This window comes from Haliotis asinina, chromosome 14, assembly GCF_037392515.1.
Source record: "Haliotis asinina isolate JCU_RB_2024 chromosome 14, JCU_Hal_asi_v2, whole genome shotgun sequence".
Classification (NCBI taxonomy): domain Eukaryota; kingdom Metazoa; phylum Mollusca; class Gastropoda; order Lepetellida; family Haliotidae; genus Haliotis; species Haliotis asinina.
In genome coordinates, this window is record NC_090293.1 from 17146668 (window position 1) to 17169618 (window position 22951).

The following is a 22951-nucleotide window of genomic DNA, read 5'->3' on the forward strand; positions in this document are numbered from 1 at the left end:
TACAATGAGGCTCTGAGCATATTTAAATGGGCAACAATACGAATTCTGTTAACACATTGCTCAAAGTATAGTTTATTATTATAATGAAAAAGGTTGGACGTGATTAATGTTCACTGGACAGGAGTGTCCAAGACACTGTTTATGCCAATTGTAGGGTCATGCAAATATGAAAACGTCAGCACCATCAGATAATCCGATGTAACAGATACCTGACAAGATCAACAGCGGGACCATTGAAAATCTGTGATGACACCGGGTATTCGTGTGAAAAGTAAGGTATACATGTAAAACCGTTTCCGTTTCTTTAGTTTATAGAAATGACACAAGTCCTCTATTTCAAATACATTTATAGACATATTTTCACAGATTAATGAATATACTTTTTGAAATTACGCTAAAAATACATATTTTTTAACGTTGCTATGTTAATTGTGTCCATCACGTTCACTTCTTTGGTAGCAGCAGTATCCAAAGCTCAATGTCTGCGTCTGTCGACAGCATGTTCTAGCAACGTGGTAACACTCTGCTCCTATCTCACAGGCAACGGGGGACTATCACCCCGATCAGTTCTATTTAACACGGAAAGTCTAGTTAATGGTCCCAGAATACAACCCAGCCGGAATGAATGGAATACATTAGAGATCCGATGCATTTTCCACCACGTATTTCCATATATATTGTTTCCTACGCTTTCCACTTGACTATGTTTGATGTTGATTTCCAGAAGAAACAAACGCGGGGTTGGTTTTGATTTTAAGAATTTGCGTAACATATTAGTGAAGGTGATGCACCCAGTATCATTGAGCGCAACGTTCTGCCTTTAACGTCATCCACACCGGAAGTCGCGGATAAAGGTTCATCAATTAGCACTTGTTTGTTCTTTGAATCTTTTGTAGACACATAACATGCACAGATGTATGTTTGCGTGTATCGGAACTTTAAACAGGGAGTTAAGAGGTACATCACATAGACAGTAAGTGTATTACGCCTCTTTGAGCAGTATTTCATCTATATAAGGCTGTTCAATTTAAAGTTTGAAATCGTCTTGAACTCGTTGATTGAAATTTAATGACTTGTTAATTACTTAAGAAACGCTTTTTTGTATTATTTATAGCTGGAATGGTGCTCTGTATCAAAACGCCGGGTTTATATAAACCCATTTTAGTGATAAAGATAATGATAATAATAAAACATTCTCCGGGAGGTTCTTGGTGGGTTCGACTAAGCAGCGTTTCCTGGAAGAAACTCCATTCTCTGTCTGGGCTGCGTGTAGAGGGGCAATGGAACGGAACTGATGGTGAGCCTTACCATCCTGGCTGTGCCAAGATCACCCGAACCCTCACTGCTGCACGCATACTATCTTTTTAATTTTAAACAACAATAATAAAAGTAATTAAACAAATAATATAAGAAAAATTCTACAAGACTTCGTGAAAACGTTGACGTTAGGCTTCAAGTTGGTAACGTCCTTAAACTCAACTGTAACCGTAATGTCATGTTGATGAAGTTCGGACCCCATCAGTTTGTTAGTCGTCATACACGAGTCTGTACTGCCTGAAAAAAACCCATGTTGCTGCGTGCTGTTTTTTTGTAAATTTTTTTTCGAGTACTTCTCTTAATAGACTGTTTTGAAGATTGATGTCATTTTGAGCACTATTAACTTAATGCTTTATGTAGTAGAATGGCTGAAAGGATCTTTACATCACATTTCCACGACCAAAGTGGGGTTAGAGGGATGGCTGAGCAAAGTGGGGTTAGAAGGATGGCTCCAGTGCGGTATTAGGTGTTCCTTAAACCTTTTCCGGACTCTCCTAAAACCGATCTGTCGTTAAGCATTATTGCTCCAAGGGCTCCATTGATCCGAGGACCTGGACGCTGAAACACACGTTTCTCTGTCCACGGGGGAATTAACCCTTGACAGGTCACCGTTGTGAATGTAGAAATAATAAGTGCATTACGGTCCATTACTTTCAACATCAAAGACAAAATATATATTTATCAAGCTAACCCATTCGTAGAAAGCTTTTATGCAGGGACCGCATCACTCCAGTGTGAAAGCTATGTTACGTTTTGACGTATGGGTTGCGGTGGTTCGCTGTTCTCAACAGTGCTGGATGTAGCAAGGAGAACTTAGATTAAGGTAGTAATTGGGCGCAATCGACGTGAAATGCAATGTTGTTTTGAGTTTGAAAATTAGATTACATCCTCCCCTTGACCGCGCTGCTTCGCCTATAGCATCCTCATCTATTGCAAGCGTTCACGGGATTCCATCACTTTGGATCATAGCTGCCTTCAGGTATCGCTATCTGTCGCTCTTTGAAGATTCTGACAGCTCTGTTAACGTCTTGTCTTACCGTCTTACCTCCAATAATGGCCCTTCAGATCAGTGTTGTTATAACTGAATTCGATCCTTTTTTAAAACGAGTGGTGTCATCAGTGATACTGAAACATCAGTTCCAACGATATTTTGCCTTTTCCCCCAGGGGAATCTGCTGACGTTTCACGTTTTCTTCTAATCTCTGTCTTATATATATTTATTTAAAGGTTGAAATCGTTAATTTCCTTTATGGACTGGGTGTATCAGTCGAAGATTATGCTAGAATCGACGTCAGTATAATATGCAAAAGCATTACTTTGATTATTCTCCCAAACTAGTCTGTGGATACGTTGAGTATGAAATTTGGTTCAAGACACACATATGCTGATTACAACATTGAGGACCCGAAGGATACCCTGGGTGACTTGCGTTTCATTTAAGCGCTTATAAATATTAAATACCTTCACTGAATCATACAATACATGAGTGTTTACGCGAATTTTACCATTCGCAGACTAAGGTAAAACCTCACATTCGGACTCGTCTCAGTATTTTACATTGTTGTTAATTGTTCCCCATATATGGCCATTAAAAGCAGCTGACATGTTGTTACGTCCCTCTCTGACAGTCGCATTGCGTCACAGTCGAAAACACCGATGAGGAAAACAAGACTACGTGTCCTTGACATAGTCACCTAACGTCTATTTACAACGGTCCGCCACTTAAACGCGTCAAATAAAGAGTTGACGATTAAATTTATATGTACCGCTTTCACATCTAATTCAGTAATTGAAATTATATTTCATAGGAATTAATATCCTACATCATACGTCATGACAAACAAAATGTGTAGCTTCAAATAGGAAAAAATATATTTCTGAACTGAATCCCACCTATCTTAGAATACTGGGAAATGAAAACGACGTAACTACAATCCGGCGAAAACGTAAACAAAATATATAGCTTCAAATCGAATAATTATTACTGAATTGAAATCAGGCAAAAACGTAAACAAAATATATAGATTCAAACTGAATAATTATCACAGAACTGAATTCCATCAATCTGAAAATATTTGGAAATTTAAAAACTAAAGCCACAATCCGGTGAACACATTCTCAGCCCCACCAAATTACTCATAACATTAAAAGCTACACCCTAACTCCTACAGAAAGAATTACGGTGTCCGTCAGACGTTCCCGACAAGTTATGCCTAACGCAGCTTACAGGAAGCCGATATGTTTATTTATATTGTGTTCTCAGAAGCCTCATTGCTTGTGATATTCTGTACATCTTCTCCCCAGTCAGAGTGTAAATCCTGTTGGTTACACAGAAAACATCATACATCGCACTCTGCTGCATAATTGTCTGTGAGGTGTTGTTAAAGCTGTAAGGAAAATAGTCTTGAAATATATATTGGGGGATTAGTGGACTTTAGGTGTCTTAGAAGGATAAACAAGTATATGCTTAAGTAGACATCTGTGTTTATATTTGTGTTTTGGGGATGACCTTTTGGTCCAGGTGTTAAAGAACCTGCGCATGAAATTCTCGATAAATTTGGCAAGTTTCAAATAAGTAACTCCTAATATCGTAAACGTTTTTTTTTTTTTTTTTTTTGGATTTTTTTTTGGCAGCGATTGCTTCTTTTTCGTTAAAAAAACAAAAGATATTTATTTGTGAAATACTCGATAAAATAGAGTTTGAGATCAATAACTCCTAATATCTCAAAAGTATTTGCAGAAACTTTGGTATATTTCGTTGAAACATGTATGCTTTGTTGGTACGATTTAACATGACGTGAAGTCTATATACCATCATGTTCAATTATTAGCAAATAATGTACAATCAGAAAATGTTAACAGAAAATAAATGTATTTAAAGAAAAGAACCAACATGTTATATTAAATGAGTCACATGAAACTAAGATATCCGTTTGTAAATTCACATTGTTCTTCCGAAACATCCCCTTCCAGATATTGTTTATGGCACTTTCTATTTACTCTAATAATAAAATTCAAAACCGAAGGAATGTAACTTTTTTGCGTTAAAAAGCCTTTCACAACGAGGATGTATTTCAATTATTCGTAGCTTTCTTCCATCCCTTTTCTAAATGTTTCTTAAGCGTCGACGGGACGGTGGCGTTGTTTAGACAAGAAACTTTTCCTTCCTGCGATCGAGGAAATTCTCTCCGGGGACGAGCTCCTTTGGTACCGGCAAGATTCATGGCACTACGTTGGGCCATGACTTACTCATAGGGGCTGACGGGGCCAACGGTGTCGGGATTGGAGAGGGGAGACGGTGGGTCCCAGGGACACGTGTATTGTGCTCCGGACGTCCGGAACAGCCTGAGACTCTACCGAAGGAAACTGCAGCCCACGTGGTTTCAAATTTGGCTTGAATGTTGGCGAATTTGGGGGTAGATGTATTCAAAACAGATAATTCAAGAGCTGACTGTTGATACTGATCTGAATATTCTTGGCTGCATGGTGAGGTTAGTAAGATAGGGTGGGAAAGAAGCATTTGAACGTGGAAGCAATTGTCTCTTTATCGTTGTTGCTGAATTGTTTATGGAGATGAAAGGATTCCAATTTATGATTGTGAGCAATCCGTTTGTTTTAGTCAAGATAGACGTCCACCAGAATCATACTAGGTTAGAGTCTTTCTTCACAAAATACAAAAAGTACAAGTATGCGATTTTCTTCACAAAATACACGTACAAGAACGTATATGGCCTTTCGGGTGACTTTGTATTCACGAATAATGATAGGCTTAGTACCCAATCCTTCACACTTCATTCCAATGTTCTAAATGAGTAAAATATGATAGGAAGAAAGTGTGGAGTTCTTTCTCAAAATAACATAATTACTTTTAGGAATATTTCGGCAATATCACAGCTGGGGAATGGGCTTCATTCATGAGGTCACTGAGGGGAGTAGAATCCTGACCTGCACGGTACAAGCAAACGCTGTAGCTATAAGGTTACCTAACACCCACTTCAGCATCAGAGACCTGCATTACTCCGGGATATCTTCCCACATTTAACTCACCCGACGTGAAGTAATTGTAATACTGTTGAAGGCTGGGTTAAACTGAAAACACTCACTCACGTTTCATACAACATGAACACAAAGGAAGACTACACCTTTACACTGGCCTATTAATGGGAGTGAGTGAGTGAGTGAGTTTAGTTTTACGCCCCTTTTAGCAATATTCCAGCGATATCACGGCAGGGGGCCACCAGAAAATATACCTCACAATCTGTTTCCGGGAATCGTACCCGGGTCTTCAGCGTGACGAGCGAACGCTTTACCCACTAGGCTACCCAACGCCCCCTATTAAAGGGCGCAAATAGACCTCTTATTGGCCCATGTCGCCCTAAAAATGTAAAACCAACCAACCTATTAAGGCCCTTACAGTATTTAGAGTGTCACAATAGTTAGAACACAATGAAGGGCCAGGACGAATTATCGCAACCATAGTGTACTTACAAGGACAACTTCTTATATTTTTCGTAGAAACAACTAAGTTATTCACCTTTGTAGTGAACTCTTACGCAGCATTCAAAAAGCGAACTATACTTTGATTTAATAATGTAAACAACATCGACTTGCAAGAGTTTTCCACACTGCACATTTCGTTTCTTGCTTCAGACCCGTGTTTCTGAATGAAAACATACTTAAACAACAAGTCATTCAAGAATTCTTATTTTCGTTCAGTGACCTTGTGCAGTTTCAACCTAATCGACATATTCTTTCGACCGTTCGCATAAGAAAGCCATTTCCTGTATGGCCAAAACCAAGATTGTGCGGCAACCACACGCGCGTCGACATAATGTTCCCATTCTTGCCGCTTTCAAACATCCGATTGGCAAACATAAAATATATATCGTTTGACTATGAATCCGCTTCTTTCATCATCAGTGACTATAATTAAGAGTAATTTAATTAAAGAACATCTATCGTTATTTTGGGATGTAATTTTGTAGCTTTTGGCGTCAAGATGGCTACCTTTTCCTAGTCTCGCCGCCTTTTCTCCGATCTCACGTGGCGTGAGCGAGATTTGTTAGGGAGTGTTCATTTTCGCTGCTGGCACTAACGCCGCTTTTTGCCAAATGGATTGTAGAACAGCAAATTATGAAGCCATGGGGTAGAAGGGAACATTACATAACTCCGTGGCGTTTATAGACTCGAGATATGTACACGGATTCTGCAATGTGTGTGTTTCGCATGCGATATGCCAAACTGTTTAAAGTCCTATGGGGGATCATTTCTTTCTTTGAAGTTCGCGATTTTTTGGCTGTTGTTGACTGTTTAGATTATCTTTAAATGATACGAGCGCATGTTCCACGGAACCCACAACGAACACCAGGTCGTATATTGCACATAGTGTGATGGAACAAGCCATCAAATGTGCACTAGGTTCACGTGGACTTGTAGCGATAAACACACACTTCCACGATTATGAATTATTTGACGAATATCGTATATTTACACAAAAAAGTTCCCGCAGCAGGTTATTTTCACTTATGTACTTAATGTACAGATTAAACATTTTGAATTTGACTAGATCTCAATCAAAGAAACCAAAATACATTCCATCTATATACACTCATTCTGAAAACATGACATTTCATTATAAAAACATAAAAATATAAGGTTATCACTTTAAGTGGAATTGTGTAGTTTATGAATGGCTTTCTACACGATGTTTGATTAAAATCGCGCCAAACATAAATTAATGCGCTGAACCTATTTTCTTTTCAAGTCACACTTGGTACAGGAAGAATATGTAATCTCACCACAGTGAAGCGTCTTTATGGATGCCGTTATTGAACATGAATAAACAAACTATTAAGAAAATAACCAGAGACAGTTCCAATCTGTAAAACAATAAATATGACTGCCTGTATCTTTGAAGACTTTATACAATACACATTCACAATGACTACATTACATTTGCTAAGTGTTTGAATCATTTCCAAGCGTATGTTTTACATCAAAGGCTGTCAACTGTGGCTGAAGAAATGGTAGAAAATGCAATATTTCTGTTTCAAAAGCAAATATTTTCTTTGATATGAGGAGCCTGTAGAAGAGGACGAATTCGCCTCAGAATGCGAATACAGTGAAAGACGCCTTGTTTCGACTTGAGCAGACGATTTCCTGTTTCTCGCCTCGTCTAGTAGCAGACGAGATGAAACTTCAAGTGGTTGATGTAACCTTCCGCAAGACCTCTTTACAGTAAGCAGATCCCTCCTCGACTTATTACAGGGAAAGTAGTTCCACATGGCTTCGATAAATGAAGCGAAGCGAGGCTCTATACAAGCAACTTGAAATCTCCCCACTTCAACGAATGGTTCAGGGAGAGCCTTGTTTTAATTAATTGTAGGGATATGTCCACAAGAGGACTTCGTGTTTAATTACGAAGATCAAAGGTGCGGCCGTTTTGAGAATATGACGCTTGGCGGGAAAGCGGCTAAAAAATGGCCCCTTTTATAAAATATGAACAAGAAGTAGTTTTCGATCGTAAAATATGTATAAAAGCTCTCGCTCCCGTTTCGCGGATAGTATTTTCTGACGACGCGACATAGTTCTGTTCGTTGGGTGCGAGGAAATAAAATAAAACATTTTTGACAGTTTTATTTCCTAGATTGGCAATGTTGATATCGAGTTTAACGTGCAGTCGAAACATTCTGGATGCAAACTGCGTATTTAAATATTCTCAAAACATTACTGAGCGCTCTAAACATTGTGTTTTTCTGCCTTTGTACATAAACTTGTATAATGAAACAATGTCTTAACAGTTTTGCTCATTAAAGTACTCAACATAACATTTAAACACGAGTAAAGTAAAATTATTACTTTATTTCTGCATTTTGCAGAATTGTATTGTAATGAGGCGCGGAATGAAGGATGATATGAAATAACTATGTACACAAAAACCTTCTACATGCTTGCACGAATTTGGAAATTATCTGGTCTGCATCAAAACATTTGTAATTGAGACACGCAGCCTTATTTCAAATGAAATCAATTCTCACGTGGAAATAGGTGAGAATTATGCTGTTTTCATTTCGTAACCGAATCCAACAGGAATTTGAAATTTGAATTCCCACCCTGCTTTAAATATGTGTTAATGTGTTTTACATAACAATACTTCAAATATATCTTACAATTTTGCCAAATTCTTTTGAATTTTCAAATACATACTTTACCATCGTATTCTTTTCCAATGCCTTGATTCATTTTATCCTTTTAATTGACTATTGTTTACAAAAAACATGCTACCATGGTATTTTTGTCGTATTTACTATTTTCACACTGTTTAATCATTTCCGTTTTACTTCCCCCATATCTGTTTGTCGGTATTTACATTTAATTAGGTCTTGTTACATCCCCATGGAAGAATATCCCTTCATTTCAATTAACGACACTGTCTCATTCAAACTCTTATCATAAAAAAGATCAGTTGGGGAAATTAACACGTAATTGATTTTCCGTATCTTTACCACTCCAGTTTATAAACATCTCGGTGTTCATTTCAGTTGTGGATTTCACTTATCGGACAAATCAAACTGCTAATAGACTGACCAAGGAGCCCTGCAGTGCGCGTGACAGAAAGGGCCATCCATGCGTCTGCCAAGGGGGTAGATAGGGACGAAATTTGATAATCTTGTTCCGCTTTCGGGTTCAATTTTCCAGTTTTTGTTGAAACCTACACGTGGTTAGTGGATGTAAATTTCATGTATGTACATAGCTGCCACTCAGACCCCCCTGGCTGATATGTTGTCACATGTGCTAAGACAGATCAGATTAGGGAGATAATCCGACTGAAATATCTCAAAATATAATTACGTTAGGACCACCAAAGTGTTTAAATCGCACACCAAGTAACACTTCACGTTTCCTAAAATTTACGTTTTTCTGTCATAAAGTTGTTTTCAATTTCTTTCTCGTACCCGCGTGAACTGCAGTCATTGATGCATGAAGATACGGACGTACACCGCTAGAAACTTCATTTTAATTTGGCACAACGTTGTAAACACACCCTAAGATGTTAATCTTTGAATAAATTTTAATTTCAAATTTAATTGCTGAAATGTTCCATGAATTCACTTAAGGAGCATGGCCACTAATCACATTTTCTCGATTTAATTGTTTAAGAACATTTTACACATTAGAAGTCACATTAGGTGATATTTTCATACGTCATATGAATCATCTCGTACACGGTGTAGCTAAAACTTGGTGTCATCGCCGTGTTTCAACGATATACACATTTATATTGCCTTCATCCATTTTTGCCTTGTTTGGCAGATTATCGAGTTTGATTATAAAAAGTGGTAATTACGCGCTATATTTAGACATATTGTTATGATGGGCAATATGGATGTGATTATTATAACTGTTATTATCTGTAATATAACTATAGCCTTTGTCATATTTCGTCTATGTTTTTTCTCGATTATACGCTTATATCGATATCGTCAGAGATGGTAATCATTTCCGGGTAATTCTCCAATCCATGAACAACATAGCAGCCGAGGCATATTATCTTACATTACAAAGGAGTGAGTGAGTGAGTTTAGTTTTACGCCGCTTTTAGCAATATTCCAGCAATATCAAGGCGGGGGGCACCAGAAAATGGACTTCACACATTGCATCCATGTGGGGAATCGAACCTGGGTCTTCGGCGTGACGAGCGAACGCTTTAACCACTAGGCTACCCCACCGCCCCACATTACAAAGGAATGGAGAGTTACGAAGATATTACCTTTCTTAAATTACATTCGGAGTATGGGTAATTTTACAGTCATAAGAAAGGAACTATCAAAGTCTTACTTTTGAATTTTGATACACATCACTCCATTCCTGAAAAATTATGGAGAGACTTGACGATGAGATGAGGTCACAAATGTATTAAAACTCTGAAATGTCCATTACATATCGGTACACTAAGGCCCTTGCGTGAGATCTCACCTTAGGTAATATAGATCCTACGTGTGAGAATATTGACCTTTTTAGTTTATTAATTTTTATTTATGAAGTACTAGTAATAATGGAAAGTTAATCGATAATTTGACACGTGTCTTTAACTAAATATGTACAAATATTTCAACGGTTCCAGCGACTCCGGTAGTTTTTGCGGTTTTACTTTACACTTACTAAAGACGGTGTCAGTGGCAGTGCTACCTGCAAAAAATAATTAATCTTTCCGCTACTGCTTGATACCATGTCTGATATGCCAGTGATCCATTTATGCAAGTTGCACTGCTATTTGCTTTTAACGCTCAATAGAATGCGTTGATAATCTAGACTGGTTAATATGTACATCCCATGAGTTTCTTTCATGAGATCTGTGAAGGTCCGGGGTAGAATAGGCCTTCAGCAACCCATGTTTGCCATAGAAGGAGACTATGCTTGTCGTAAGAGGCGACTAACGGGATCGGGTGGTCAGGCTCGCTGACTTGGTTGACACGTGTCATCGGTTCCCAACTGATCGATGCTCATGTTGTTGATCACTGGACTGCCTGGTCCAGACTCAGTTATTTAAAGACCGCCACCACACATCTGGAATATTTCTGAGTGCGGCATAAAACTAACTCCCTCACGTCTTTTATTAACCCAAAATGCACATTATTATGAATGGTTCTTCACACGTGTTTCATTTTATGTTTATGCAGGAAATATTAACCAAGGTTGATAGATATTTCAAGAGCTCTTAGTTATTTGATGGTTCCTGTATGAGAATGTTCGTTTTAAAGATCTGGCACTTATCTATATTTGAATATAAACACTATATGCCTTTGGCTCATATAATTGTGTACACACATAATTATTGATAGCATACTTGTAACCCACTCACTCATTTATGCGCACTTTACAGAATAATGATTGTTCTAAGTTTCTCAGTAACAGGAAGGGCATATAGCCAAATAGCTAGCGCTATTTGTCACGCTATTTTAATTGATAAATATTTTACAAACTACGTAAAATATAAGAAAGATGTATAGAAATATATAATTATAGCTTATATAAAACTCAATGCCATATCATTATCTATGATAAATGCATTTGATTGCTAAAGAGGGGATAATGTTTCAGTAGATTAAAGCAATGTACTATTTTTTATATCGTGATGTTTCCGATGTATAACATAATATATTTGTCGTAAATTATTTTTTCGCTTTTAACCAATGGTTACATTTGGAGATGAATGTAAATCGCTGGTTGCGTTAATATCCAGGTGTAATGTGTTCTTTATACCTTAAAGTAATATTAGAATTGAAATACATTGTGTATAATTGTGTGACTGGAGGGTGCTTTTCTCAACAAACAGTGTTTTCTTTAATCAGTTCGTCAGATCTTAATGAGTACTAGTTTTTAGTCTTTACCATCAATCGAATCTGATTCAGCAGATATTCGAGACCGACTATGTAATGTGTCCCTGAACCTAATTATTCAACCTTCTTTGCAATGCTAAAGTCTTAAATGAAGCAAGTCTAGATTTCCCTAGGTTCTCTAACGTGACTAGGCTCCTTTTCAATTTAAAAGGGTTCATTTGTTGCTATGCACATTATGTATATTCAGAGACATAACGTTGGTCTAAAACAATGTGTACACACATACACAAACAGTCCGTCATACAGAAATTAATAAACATAAAAAAAGGAAAAGAAATCAATTCGTTTAAATAAAATAACGAATTAGGCTGTTTTAATAAGAATCTAGAAAAAGAAGGCTATCTGTAACCCATAACATGTAGGTAATACAGGTTTTCTGTCGTAATAATCAAGTAGATATTCATAATGGTTGATTGAGAGCATTTCATACTCGAGATAGCTTTTCCAGGCATTCCCCCGTATCCACGTCCCCTCTACAGCATAGACCGACTATCTATCCACAGCAGGAATTATATGCTATAAACGCTGGCCACGTGCTTTACACCCTTCCATATACACTACACAGTCCGCACATGTAATGGTGACCTTTTAAACGGAAGACAACGCAAAGTCAGCCCGTTAGCACCTCTACGCGTTACGGAATTAGACGGGACACGTGCAAAGCAAATAAATAGCATAAGCGCATTTATTTTAAAAGAAAACAAACGGCTGGTTAGCTGTCAATTATCGTGTTAATTTGATACCTGAGGAGGGAAATCAGTTTCACGTGTATATAGCCTTTTATCGCGTGTACTACACCACAGATAACCCGGGTAAGAGTAGACAATGATTACAGGTTACTGATGTCTATAGCATGTAGATAGCTTGTTAATAGCACGATATGGAACAGAGATGTTACTGGACGGCCCTTGATACCGCTGTCGCTACATACAAGCCCCCTTTGTTAATTTCTTCTGTGTGGCTTGTACATTAGGTGAAACTGAACATTCTGCTGGACCTGAATGGGTTTACTTCTTTAAAATATTATAATGCATGAACAGACTGTATTTTTTCACGTCTCTTGCACTATGCCAGTGAAGCATAAAATCCATGTAAGCAGAATTGAATGAAACGACTGGCCTTCAATAATTTGATCGTAACTAATACTTAGATGCATTAATGTAAAGTTGGTTGTTTTCATCGATACTTCAAACAGAATTTGGCGGGCTTTTCTGTGACTTATTGGTCAAAGAATGGGTATGTTATGTGAAGTTCTGGACCTAGGTGTTCGAAGCTCTCTTAGCGCTAAGATAGGCGTAAGTGCCATACATTAACAATACCTTACGGCTATTTTAGCGCTAAGAGAGCTTCGAACAGCTAGGTCCAGAACTTCCAGCCTTGGTTCCCCTGTCATGTTATTGATAAAGCCATAATCAACACACACTCATAAGAACAGGTACTGCTGTTAATAACTACGACTAACGTTTAATAAAAAAAAATCCAAGTGACGATATAGTGCATATGATTTCATCATAAACTTTGGTAAGTTAGATAACCGTTGTTACTATTTATATGTGACACATAACAACATAAGCCAACACTCGCGTGTCAAGGAAGTCTATATTAATTAACACCTTGAGCATTCCCAAAGCTGAATGCAGTTTCAGCAAATTGTGTCACCTGTGTGAACAACGTACTTTCGTCGTCAATAAATACATTTGTACATGGATAAACACCATACTACGCTTCGCATTCCCACACGTATAAATATGTCGACGCATACAAATCGGTCGCAAAATAAATATTTCCAGTCGACAGGCATTTGGAAGCTGGAGGAACAAATGAAGGCTCTATGGACCAGATTTGTTGGTTGTTTGAAGGACGTTTCAGGCCACTTATTCTCAGGTGAATTGAATGGAGATGGACACAATACTGCCATAATATCTTATAAAGGAAAGTAATAAATCAGGATACAGTAACATGTCCATTCATTTAAATTTTGTATATGCAAAATTATGATAATTTAATATAGGATTGCAGCAATAAAGATCCTGACCTAGGGCTTCTATTTAACAGTACGTTTGAACAATGAAGTTAAGAGATAAAGTGATAAAGTATAATGGATAAAGTTAGGGATATTGGTATTTTTTTACCGATATTTTATCAGAATGTCACTGAATAACTACATTATTATTCATAATTTCAAGATTTACAAATATCCCTTAGTATTTGTGTCCAGTATATTTCACGGTCAATTATTGTATAGAATAAAACTTGAGGTTAACACCACCTGTCCATATTGATATCCATCTGCCCAGTGTACGCTTCATTAAGCTAACAACGTCTCACAAATATGGTCAGTCTGGGAATATTTGGTACCAGACGGACCGTTAAATTTGTCTGAATATTTTAGCCTTCAATTTCACTTAAGAATATCATCATTTATTCCGTAACAGGGCCCTAAAATCTGTCCAGTGTTAGTTAAACTCCCCAGTTCACAGTGAGTGAGTACGGGTTTGATTTTAACAAAATCGTTGCACTTGAATGCAAGACACAGAACTTCATATATCAATGAAAACACGTCTCTTCAATGAAAACACGTAATCGAAACCTTGCAAGCTTCACGAACTGTTGAAGTTGAAGAATTTTTTTCTTCAAAATTGAAGTTAACTAAATTGAACTCAATTCACATAAGCTCCGTATGAGTTGGAAGCTTGTGTTCGCAGGGTGGACAAATAAAATGGGTTACTGACCTTAGGTCAATTGACCACAAGTGTTGATAAGAACTGTAATAGGCTGTAGCCTGTTGACTGCTCTTATGGATATAACATGTCTGGTATGCGAGGAATTGGGAACTGTCTAGACAGATATATCTCCCTAAGTATTGAAGAAAAACTGTAGAAGTCTTTAGAGGGTTAAATATTGGGCCGAGTAGAGTTAAACGCATTGACGAAGTTCGTCACGAGACGAGTGTTTCAAATATGGCAATTAAGTATTCATAAAATTGAAGTTATGTTTGTTTTATAACAATAAACTGAAACTGTAACTCCAGTTGTGTATCTTTACAAAATATGTAACATGTCGCTCGATATGCATATTTATCGTAAAAAAATTAAAACGAATAGGTGAATTATAGTTGTCACATTAAACTAAAATTCTAACTACAGCTTTATTTGCTTATGAGAATAAATTTAAACACATAAGGCAAGTTAAATATGTTACGTTACGTGAACAATTTGAAGACTCAATGATACAAAATTATCAGATGTCAATATATGTGTTCATTCATACATTTTCGAGTAACAGATAGTAATAAAATATGTACTGGCGTAATCAAGTGGGTGTTTGTAATTCATACTTAGGATATAATGGAATTTTACAGCAGACTGTGCCATTCTAATTTGTGTTTTCGTAAACAGTTATGGAAACAATACATTTTTTAAAAGGAGAAATCCATAAAGATAAACATATACGTTGTCAACAACATAATTGCTCCATACTTTTGTTAGCATTTACTTTTAAAATATCAAAATATTTTTTTACAATTAAAAAATGAACTATGAAAACTATGAAAAAATACTCTGAATAATAGGTATCTAAATAAGATCAATTTGTTTTTCGATCAAGAAAATATATTTGTCGTTTCACCGTGATTGTAACGACGAGTCGTTTCAGTCTGACAATCAAGATGGTTACTTCACACTCAAGTTTATCCCGTATCGACAGTAGAATCAGACTTTTTACGTGTAAATCAAACCTGGATGTGTTTAACGACAAAACAAATCCCTTACACGCTCAAACTACACATGTACGAGTTACGCATGGGATCATCGCCGTTTGACTGATTTATGGACATGTGCTTGTGATATAGTTGGTATTTTGCAATGGACTTTACGTTTAGCTACGTTTTTAGTACTAAATTTCAAGGTTACTTTGCATTTTACGCCAACAGGAATATGTTCCGTCGGATAATCCAAACGGTGTATTCCTTGGCGAAGGCGCTATATGTTTAGGATTTACAGAAACGATATCGGTGATTTATGTCTAATTGCCCGACAACTGTTTTATGTTTTTCTGTCCAGATGGTGTTGCGGGCTGATTTTTTTTCAGCAAATCGGAATTGTATTTTTGCGTTCATATGACTAGATGATATGAAGGCACAGCCTTTGGATGTTTTGTTGCTTTTATTTTCTAAATTGTTTCTTAATTGCATTTTCGTTTTGTAGGTGTGGTTCCAAAACAGGCGAGCCAAATGGCGGAAGCGAGAGAGGTTCGGTCAGTTGCAAACTATGCGGGCGATGGCGACAGCAGCTACACATGGCTACGACATGCCCCTCACACCCAGGCACGACACCTACACTCAGGTAGGTCACATGGTAGGAAACTTAACTCTCATTGGGTACTGTCATTACTTCCGTTAGTCACATGTCCAGATCTGAAATACTGATTGGTTGTAAGAGAAAGAGGTGGCCATCTTTTGTTGAAGGGAAAAAGTCTTTGCTGGATTAAAACCGGAAATGTGACGTGACGTGTCGTTGACAAATCTGGCGTGACTTCCGTTACCGTTTTGTGACGGTTCTGCCGTCTGACAAACTAAGGTCTTTTCAAGCAGTATATATTAGGAACAATAGTATGTTCCATACCACATGAAAGGACATGGCGGGTGTTAGGGTTGCAGGAAACCGACTGGGCGGTGTAAATATTCGAAAGAATGAACAGAACACATCAAATACAGGGAAATCCGGGTTTTAATGCCTTTCCCCTGATACTCACGTCTGATTCTTCAGATATGTAGTGAAACCAGTTAATAGTCAATCGAAATGAGATTGTTATGCGCCGTAAAACGACAGTCTCTTAATTCATTGTCTCGTATGATAACAAGGTTTAACAATCATTGACTCGATAGACGTCTGTGACTTCACATATATGTAAAGTTCAAGCGATGGTATTTTAGATATGTTGAAACTCAATGTTTGCAGTTTTTCGTACTAACATAAACTAGAGTTATGATCCTTCTTCAAAGAGACCGGAATAAGAAAGAAGCACGTATTTTCTATAGCCAAAGAGTTGCTGAAAAACATGTCATTCAGTCACAAAAATCGACAACGGAAACGTTTCAAACAATAATGTGTTACACAAAGAGAAATTGCAAACAATAACGCCAGTTCTGAGTGAGAGAGTGAGTTGAGTTTTACGCCGCACTCAGCAATATTCTAGCTATATGGCGGCGGTCTGTAAATAATCGAGTCTGGACCAGACAATCCAGTGATCAACAACATGAGCATCGATCTGCGCAATTGGGAACCGATGACATGTGTCCACCAAGTCAGCGAGACTGACCACCCGATCCCGGCCAGTTCTGAATTAGATATGGATATGTATGTTCCGTATGTAGAAAACCCCGACATGTGTCAACGTTACAGTAAAATACTAACTACAAATACAAAGTCTTCAACTTAATTAAATATTCGTTTGAAACAGGTATGTATAATATACCTTAAACCGCCAGGTAAAAATAGCACGTACTGAAATGTACTTACAAAAAGTGGGGTACAATTATCGAAACTAGTCACAAAAACGCTGCAAATCAAAGGTTAAAAATACAAATTTGTTTACTGTATAGAATATCGCCACTGAAAACATTTTACATGAAAGTATATCTTCAGTTAACAATCAACATAAAAAACGCACCATTTAGTATATCAACAGAGTACTTGTACATTATGTGACACGTCATCGGTTCCCATTTGCACAGATCGATGCTCGTGCTGTTCATAGTGGATTGTCTAGTTCACCCTCGATTATAAACAGACCGACGCCATATAGTACTCTTGCTCGGCAATGGTATAACAAACAATGCCGAAACGTGACATTGAAACACAATAAAGACGTTGTTATCTATAAAGTATCGTACATTTCTTATTATTTATCAGCTTCATAAATGCCAATCAAACAGTGCATACTCTAATGAAACTTTGAACAGTATCGAACTGCGTGACATGCAATATAAGAGTTCCATAACCTATACGACGTCGTGTTGGCAACAACCTTATGCGTGTGGAACATGGTTGTGGAAATATGGAAAGTCTGCCATCGCTTAATATTGAAGCATTTTTCACATTACAATCAAAATATACACTATCGCACGTGGATCGTGACTTAACCCACATCAAGAAACAAACCGCCAGTTCTGTTCACGAAATACACACACCGCGCACCTGTCTCCCGATAGGACTTGAAGCACTTGTATAGTCAATTTCACGCCACTTATGTTCAAATGAAAGCAAACAACATCAAATGTATACTGTTTATACTCCCCGTAGCGAAGAATAATAATCAATTTCATATTAAATGAAATATGACAATTTAATTGGCAGAAATAAGCACAATATGTCAATCATCCCCTGACGATTACCGCTCCACCTCCCAATGCAACCCAGATCCCGGGTGTTTGTGTATGGCCACTAATTTGAAGCACTTGCAATGAAATATACAACCAATCGACAGCGCCTGCGCGAAATCTGTGTGCATTCCCTGCGGGCCATCATTATGATAAATGTATTGGCATTTAAGGGAGATTCCGAGGTTGATCTTTTAGTATTTACTGAATGTAATGTTTTACGATCAGTGTTTTTCGAAAAAGACGGGTAAACAAATATCCCGCGAAAGGACGAAGCATCTCCTCAATGAAGCCACGGAACACCATCGTGTAGATTAATCATTATGTACAATTTTATAAATGTTTGAAATATATCTTGAAATATATCTCAAAATATTGATATGAGTTCATTTTAAGACTGAAATGTCATAATTACTGCTTACGGTGCTCAATTTAGATTGTGTTGGCTGTTGATTGTGAGCTACTCATGCAAATATCAACATTATAGCCAGAATTAAATCCTTCAAATTCTTTATGTATGATTATAGTCCTCCTATCCACGGAGCCACAAGTTCTTTTGCGAATTCAATCAGGAAGGCGAAGTCTGAGGTCAACAATAATGTATTTCACTTAAACCCTTAAGAAACAGGTGTTTCGATAATAACTGCGTTATTATGTATTTTTATACAAAAATGGTGGAAGTAATTTAAAGGTGTCGAAGTATTCCAGAATTAAACACTGCTGGCTACATATACACATGAAATAGATCTGCGTCATACGTTTGTAAATGAATGATTCTGTGTGTTTGTAGTTTTAAAGCCGTACTGAGCCATATTGTATATGATCGCGTCACGACATCTCAAACGGACAAAGCAAAAGAAATCCCAGTATATATACTGGACAAAATAAGTTAGGAACATTGGTATTTTTATGAATGATATTTTATTGGTGTGCCAATGAATAAATTGATCATTATTCAAACATTCAATGCTTATTTCCCTAACTTTTTTTGTTCAATAAAGCATAATAAGTTTTAATTATATATTATTGTGAATAATGCCATATCGAGTTCAAACGTTTTCAGATAAATGTGAAACAAAATACATTCGTAAATATTAGTGTACTACATTTTTAGTACAGAGGCTGAATTTACTGTTTGAATAATGATGTATAATTACATCGACTACAATGGGTTACAGTGCTTGAAAATATGAAAAGAATGCCCACATAGAACGACTGACTAATATTTTTCATTTGCTAAAGTAGTTTTGAATTTATCGAATTCCATATATATATATATAGTTGAAAAACAAATGAAAAATATTAGTCAGTCGTGCTATGTGGACATTCTTTTCACATTTTCATATTTTCATATTATATATTTATATATATCGATTAGCTTGACAATAATAAAACGTGCCCTATGAGCAATTATTACACAATCAAATTGGTTATGTCGGTTATTATAATAACAAAACATATTAACAGTAATCACTACATGATACGTTTTTACAAAACGTAGCATACAACGTACCAATTTTTAAAAAGTTGTTTTAAATTCGGATATGGTTGAAAAACAACATTCAGTATGTGGAATACCGTTAAACACTGACAACGTACTTTTCTCAATGATGCCGTAAGGCTATATCACGTTGCCATCATGACGGACATACGCCTTCAGGTCTGTTGTGAAACTCGATTACAATGTTAAATCGAAATGTCCTCGCCATGTAACCTAGATTTCAACAGATTTCCACATCAAAAAGCCGTGTGAAACACAAGAGAGTCTGATTGTGCCACGATGATCGCTAGATATTCGTCTGAAGGCTTCATTTTCAGTCCATTGTTTTGACAACGCTAGGGAAAAGGAACTGTTGAGAACTTATACCCCTACCCCCATCCGCTAGCCACATGGCAGCATGACCCTGGGGCAGTGGGGTGAGGGCAGAAGAAGGGGGGAGGAGTGAGGCGGACACTTTGCCCCACCGTTAGAAAACGCTCGATCACAATGCCTTGGCTCCGTGTAAAAACAAACCAAGAATTCTATCAACAATGCGTCTCAGCCAGAAAAATGTCAGAAAGATATGGATACAAAGCAACTAAAACTATCTGCACATTTGATATCAGAGCAAACATTGGGAGTGAAAAGGAGTTAGGGTCTTATAATGTGTGCCGACGGGTGGCAAGACTGAACGCCTTCCGGGACAAGCCGGCGTGTAGGGCTATCACCTGAACGTACCTGAGTGACTTCTAGCAGGGGAAAAATAGACATAAAGGTCTTGATGTAAACTACTAGTCGTGAATACCTGACATGAAACGGATCTTCATCTAATGCACCTCTCTACACCTCTGTATTTGCATCTAGAACTAGCAAGCTGTTTGCGAAGGGAAGTAGACAAATTACGAACTTGTCAGAATTTTAAGTGCAATAGTTTGCCATTATTCTTCTCGGAGAAACACTTATTTGCAGCTCCCTCGGAAACACTTGGTTTTCCCCCTCATGCATCATTGAGAAATCAGTACTCTCTTGGGAAAAGTTCCTGCATAAATGGAATGCCAAAATACACATTTACACGTTAGGAAAATCATCCACTTGCTCGAGCCTCGGTTAAACCCAAACAACTGAAACACGCTGCATCATTGTTCAAAATGCCAATACGGTCCTCAATGTGCTTATGTTTCCATTTTTCAGTTCCAACCCAACCCCTGGGCGCCTAATGGACCTCCCCAGTACCCTATGACCACCATGAACCAGATGGGAGGTAACTCTTGCATGGCGCCGCAGAGTAATCTCCCTTCGTTTATGGGACTGGCTCATCAGAATGCAATGGCGTCCCAGTGTCAAGCGCAGCAAGCCCAGATGCCCTTCAACCCTGCTCAAGCCCCAGTGGCCCTAGATCCTACTTTAGACACCGAACGTCGGAGTTCCAGTATTGCAGCTCTCAGACTCAAAGCGAGAGAACACAGTGTTGCATTGGGAATTCTAAGCGCTTATGGTAAATAAACCGGATATTGGCGCACCCTGGCGCTGATTTCATACAAGAAAACTCATTGACTTTGATCCGCGGGTACAAGCGGACCGAAACTGGACACTCTGGAAAATTTGTAAATAATATGTTAAGTTAATTCATACCCACCACGACGAACATTAATTCTGTCTGGTCAGTTAGAAGAAGACAAAATGTCGGCCAAGTCTGGCGCGGGGCGGATCAGACGTTCACGTGCTGGCAGACGATAATCTTAAGGTCAAGAGTGTTACGCCTGCTCGCTTTTGCCCCGTGAACTCCTGAACAAGACGAAGCGGTCAGTTTTAAAAAGGGTCAGTTAGTGTCTAATTATCTGGACATGTTAGTCCGGGTCAAGTTTCCGAGGAAGAAATTGTATCGTCTGTTCGTGGGGATATGAGAGCGAGGCTAAATTGACTTCCGGTGTTTCTGGAAAATGATTGACATGGAAGGTGGATCGTGGTCAATTACTGTTTCACGTGCTATGACGTCAGAGTGATAGATATGTAAGTATATTCCTGCGAGAGGTAACCAAGACCAAGAACAGGTCTGGCCCAACTCGTGGGAAATGTCGGTTCTGATTTGTCGAAATAAATGTCATTTGTTGAAAAAAAAACTGACCGTCCTTTCTTTTTTATTGAAGTCTAAGCTGTCATCCATCATGTTCTTAAGATACCTCCTACAGATTTTAAAAGCGGGCTGTAATTCTACAAAGCCTCCCGCCGCCAACCTTTCATCTTTCTCTTGCTTATGTTTACTCGGAATAAGTTTTATTTAAGACGGAACGTAGATAGTTTGTCTTTGTGAGATGATTCTATTAAGACGTGACAGATCAAACAAGCATGGCGTTTCCAGAATGATATTTCCATCACAGCTTGCAATTTCATTAAGTATGATGTGTTCTCGGTTCTACATTTTAATGGAAAATGTACGTCAGTGTTAACGTGATGAATTGTGTACAAGTATTATGAATATCACCTTATGTAGCTGCCATGATGTTACACTCGAGTGCCGACGTGTGTTAGAAAATGGACAGTGTTTACAAACACACGGTTTTAAACAGGTTCATGGGTTCTAACACCGTGTTACACTCACTCACGATCTATAACAACGTGTAACACGCGATATTACAAGGTCTTACACTACGTCATATTCATACATCAGGGGCGTATTGAGACAAGTAAGGAGATGGGGTGCACACTTCATTTTCATCCGAGTTTCAATGATTTTTTAAATTTCAGGACAAAATCACCCCTCCCTCCTGGGGTCTTGACTATCGCACGTCTTACACACTGACTATTTTAACATGTTACACTGACCATCTTAAAGAGTGAATTACTGGTGTGAATTTAGTTTTGCGCTGCACTCAGCAATATTCCAACTAAACGGCGGTGGTCTGTGTCAGCAAAGACAGCAAGTCTGACCACCTGACCAGTTAGTTGCCTCTTACGTCTAGCATGGGTTACTGAGGATCAGTTTTAACCCACAAGACATCTTAACGCCTTGCTTGGAACAACATAATGCTTTGCATCGAATACTACGTATTGCATATTACATTCCGTTACATTCGTTATCACATAGTTACAAATACAATAGACATGTTCAAATAATAAACATTTAGCAGTAAATGGTCGTCAAAGATCCCACCAATGCTATGTGGCACGATCGGTGAACAGGTCTACCTGGTAACTCAAGGGACATAACTCGGGAAACAAAATTCGCCGTGCCATGATGCTGACACATGTAATTACGACTGGAGCATTTGCAACGATGGAAAACTAACTCCAGATGTTTAAATACTAGTTAATTACTTCCGCCCTCCTAATCCGCAGATGCCAGTATTACACCAAGCTGTACGTGTGACCGCTGGT

The 22951-nt window shown here is 37.9% G+C and overlaps 1 protein-coding gene across 3 annotated transcripts in view; it reads left to right on the forward strand.

The window, feature by feature from the left end:
- LOC137261511 (ALX homeobox protein 1-like) overlaps positions 1-21696 on the forward strand; it is a 35364-nt gene extending 13668 nt beyond the window's left edge. For 2 of the 3 annotated variants that reach the window (XM_067799267.1, XM_067799269.1), the window contains exons 3-4: positions 15923-16072; positions 20768-21696. In XM_067799267.1, the coding sequence (XP_067655368.1) occupies positions 15923-16072; positions 20768-21079 (462 nt within the window). In that variant the 3' untranslated portion in view covers positions 21080-21696. The remainder of the gene's footprint in view (positions 1-15922; positions 16073-20767) is intronic. The other variant, XM_067799268.1, reaches the window with a different exon arrangement.
- The last annotated feature ends 1255 nt before the right edge of the window (positions 21697-22951 follow it).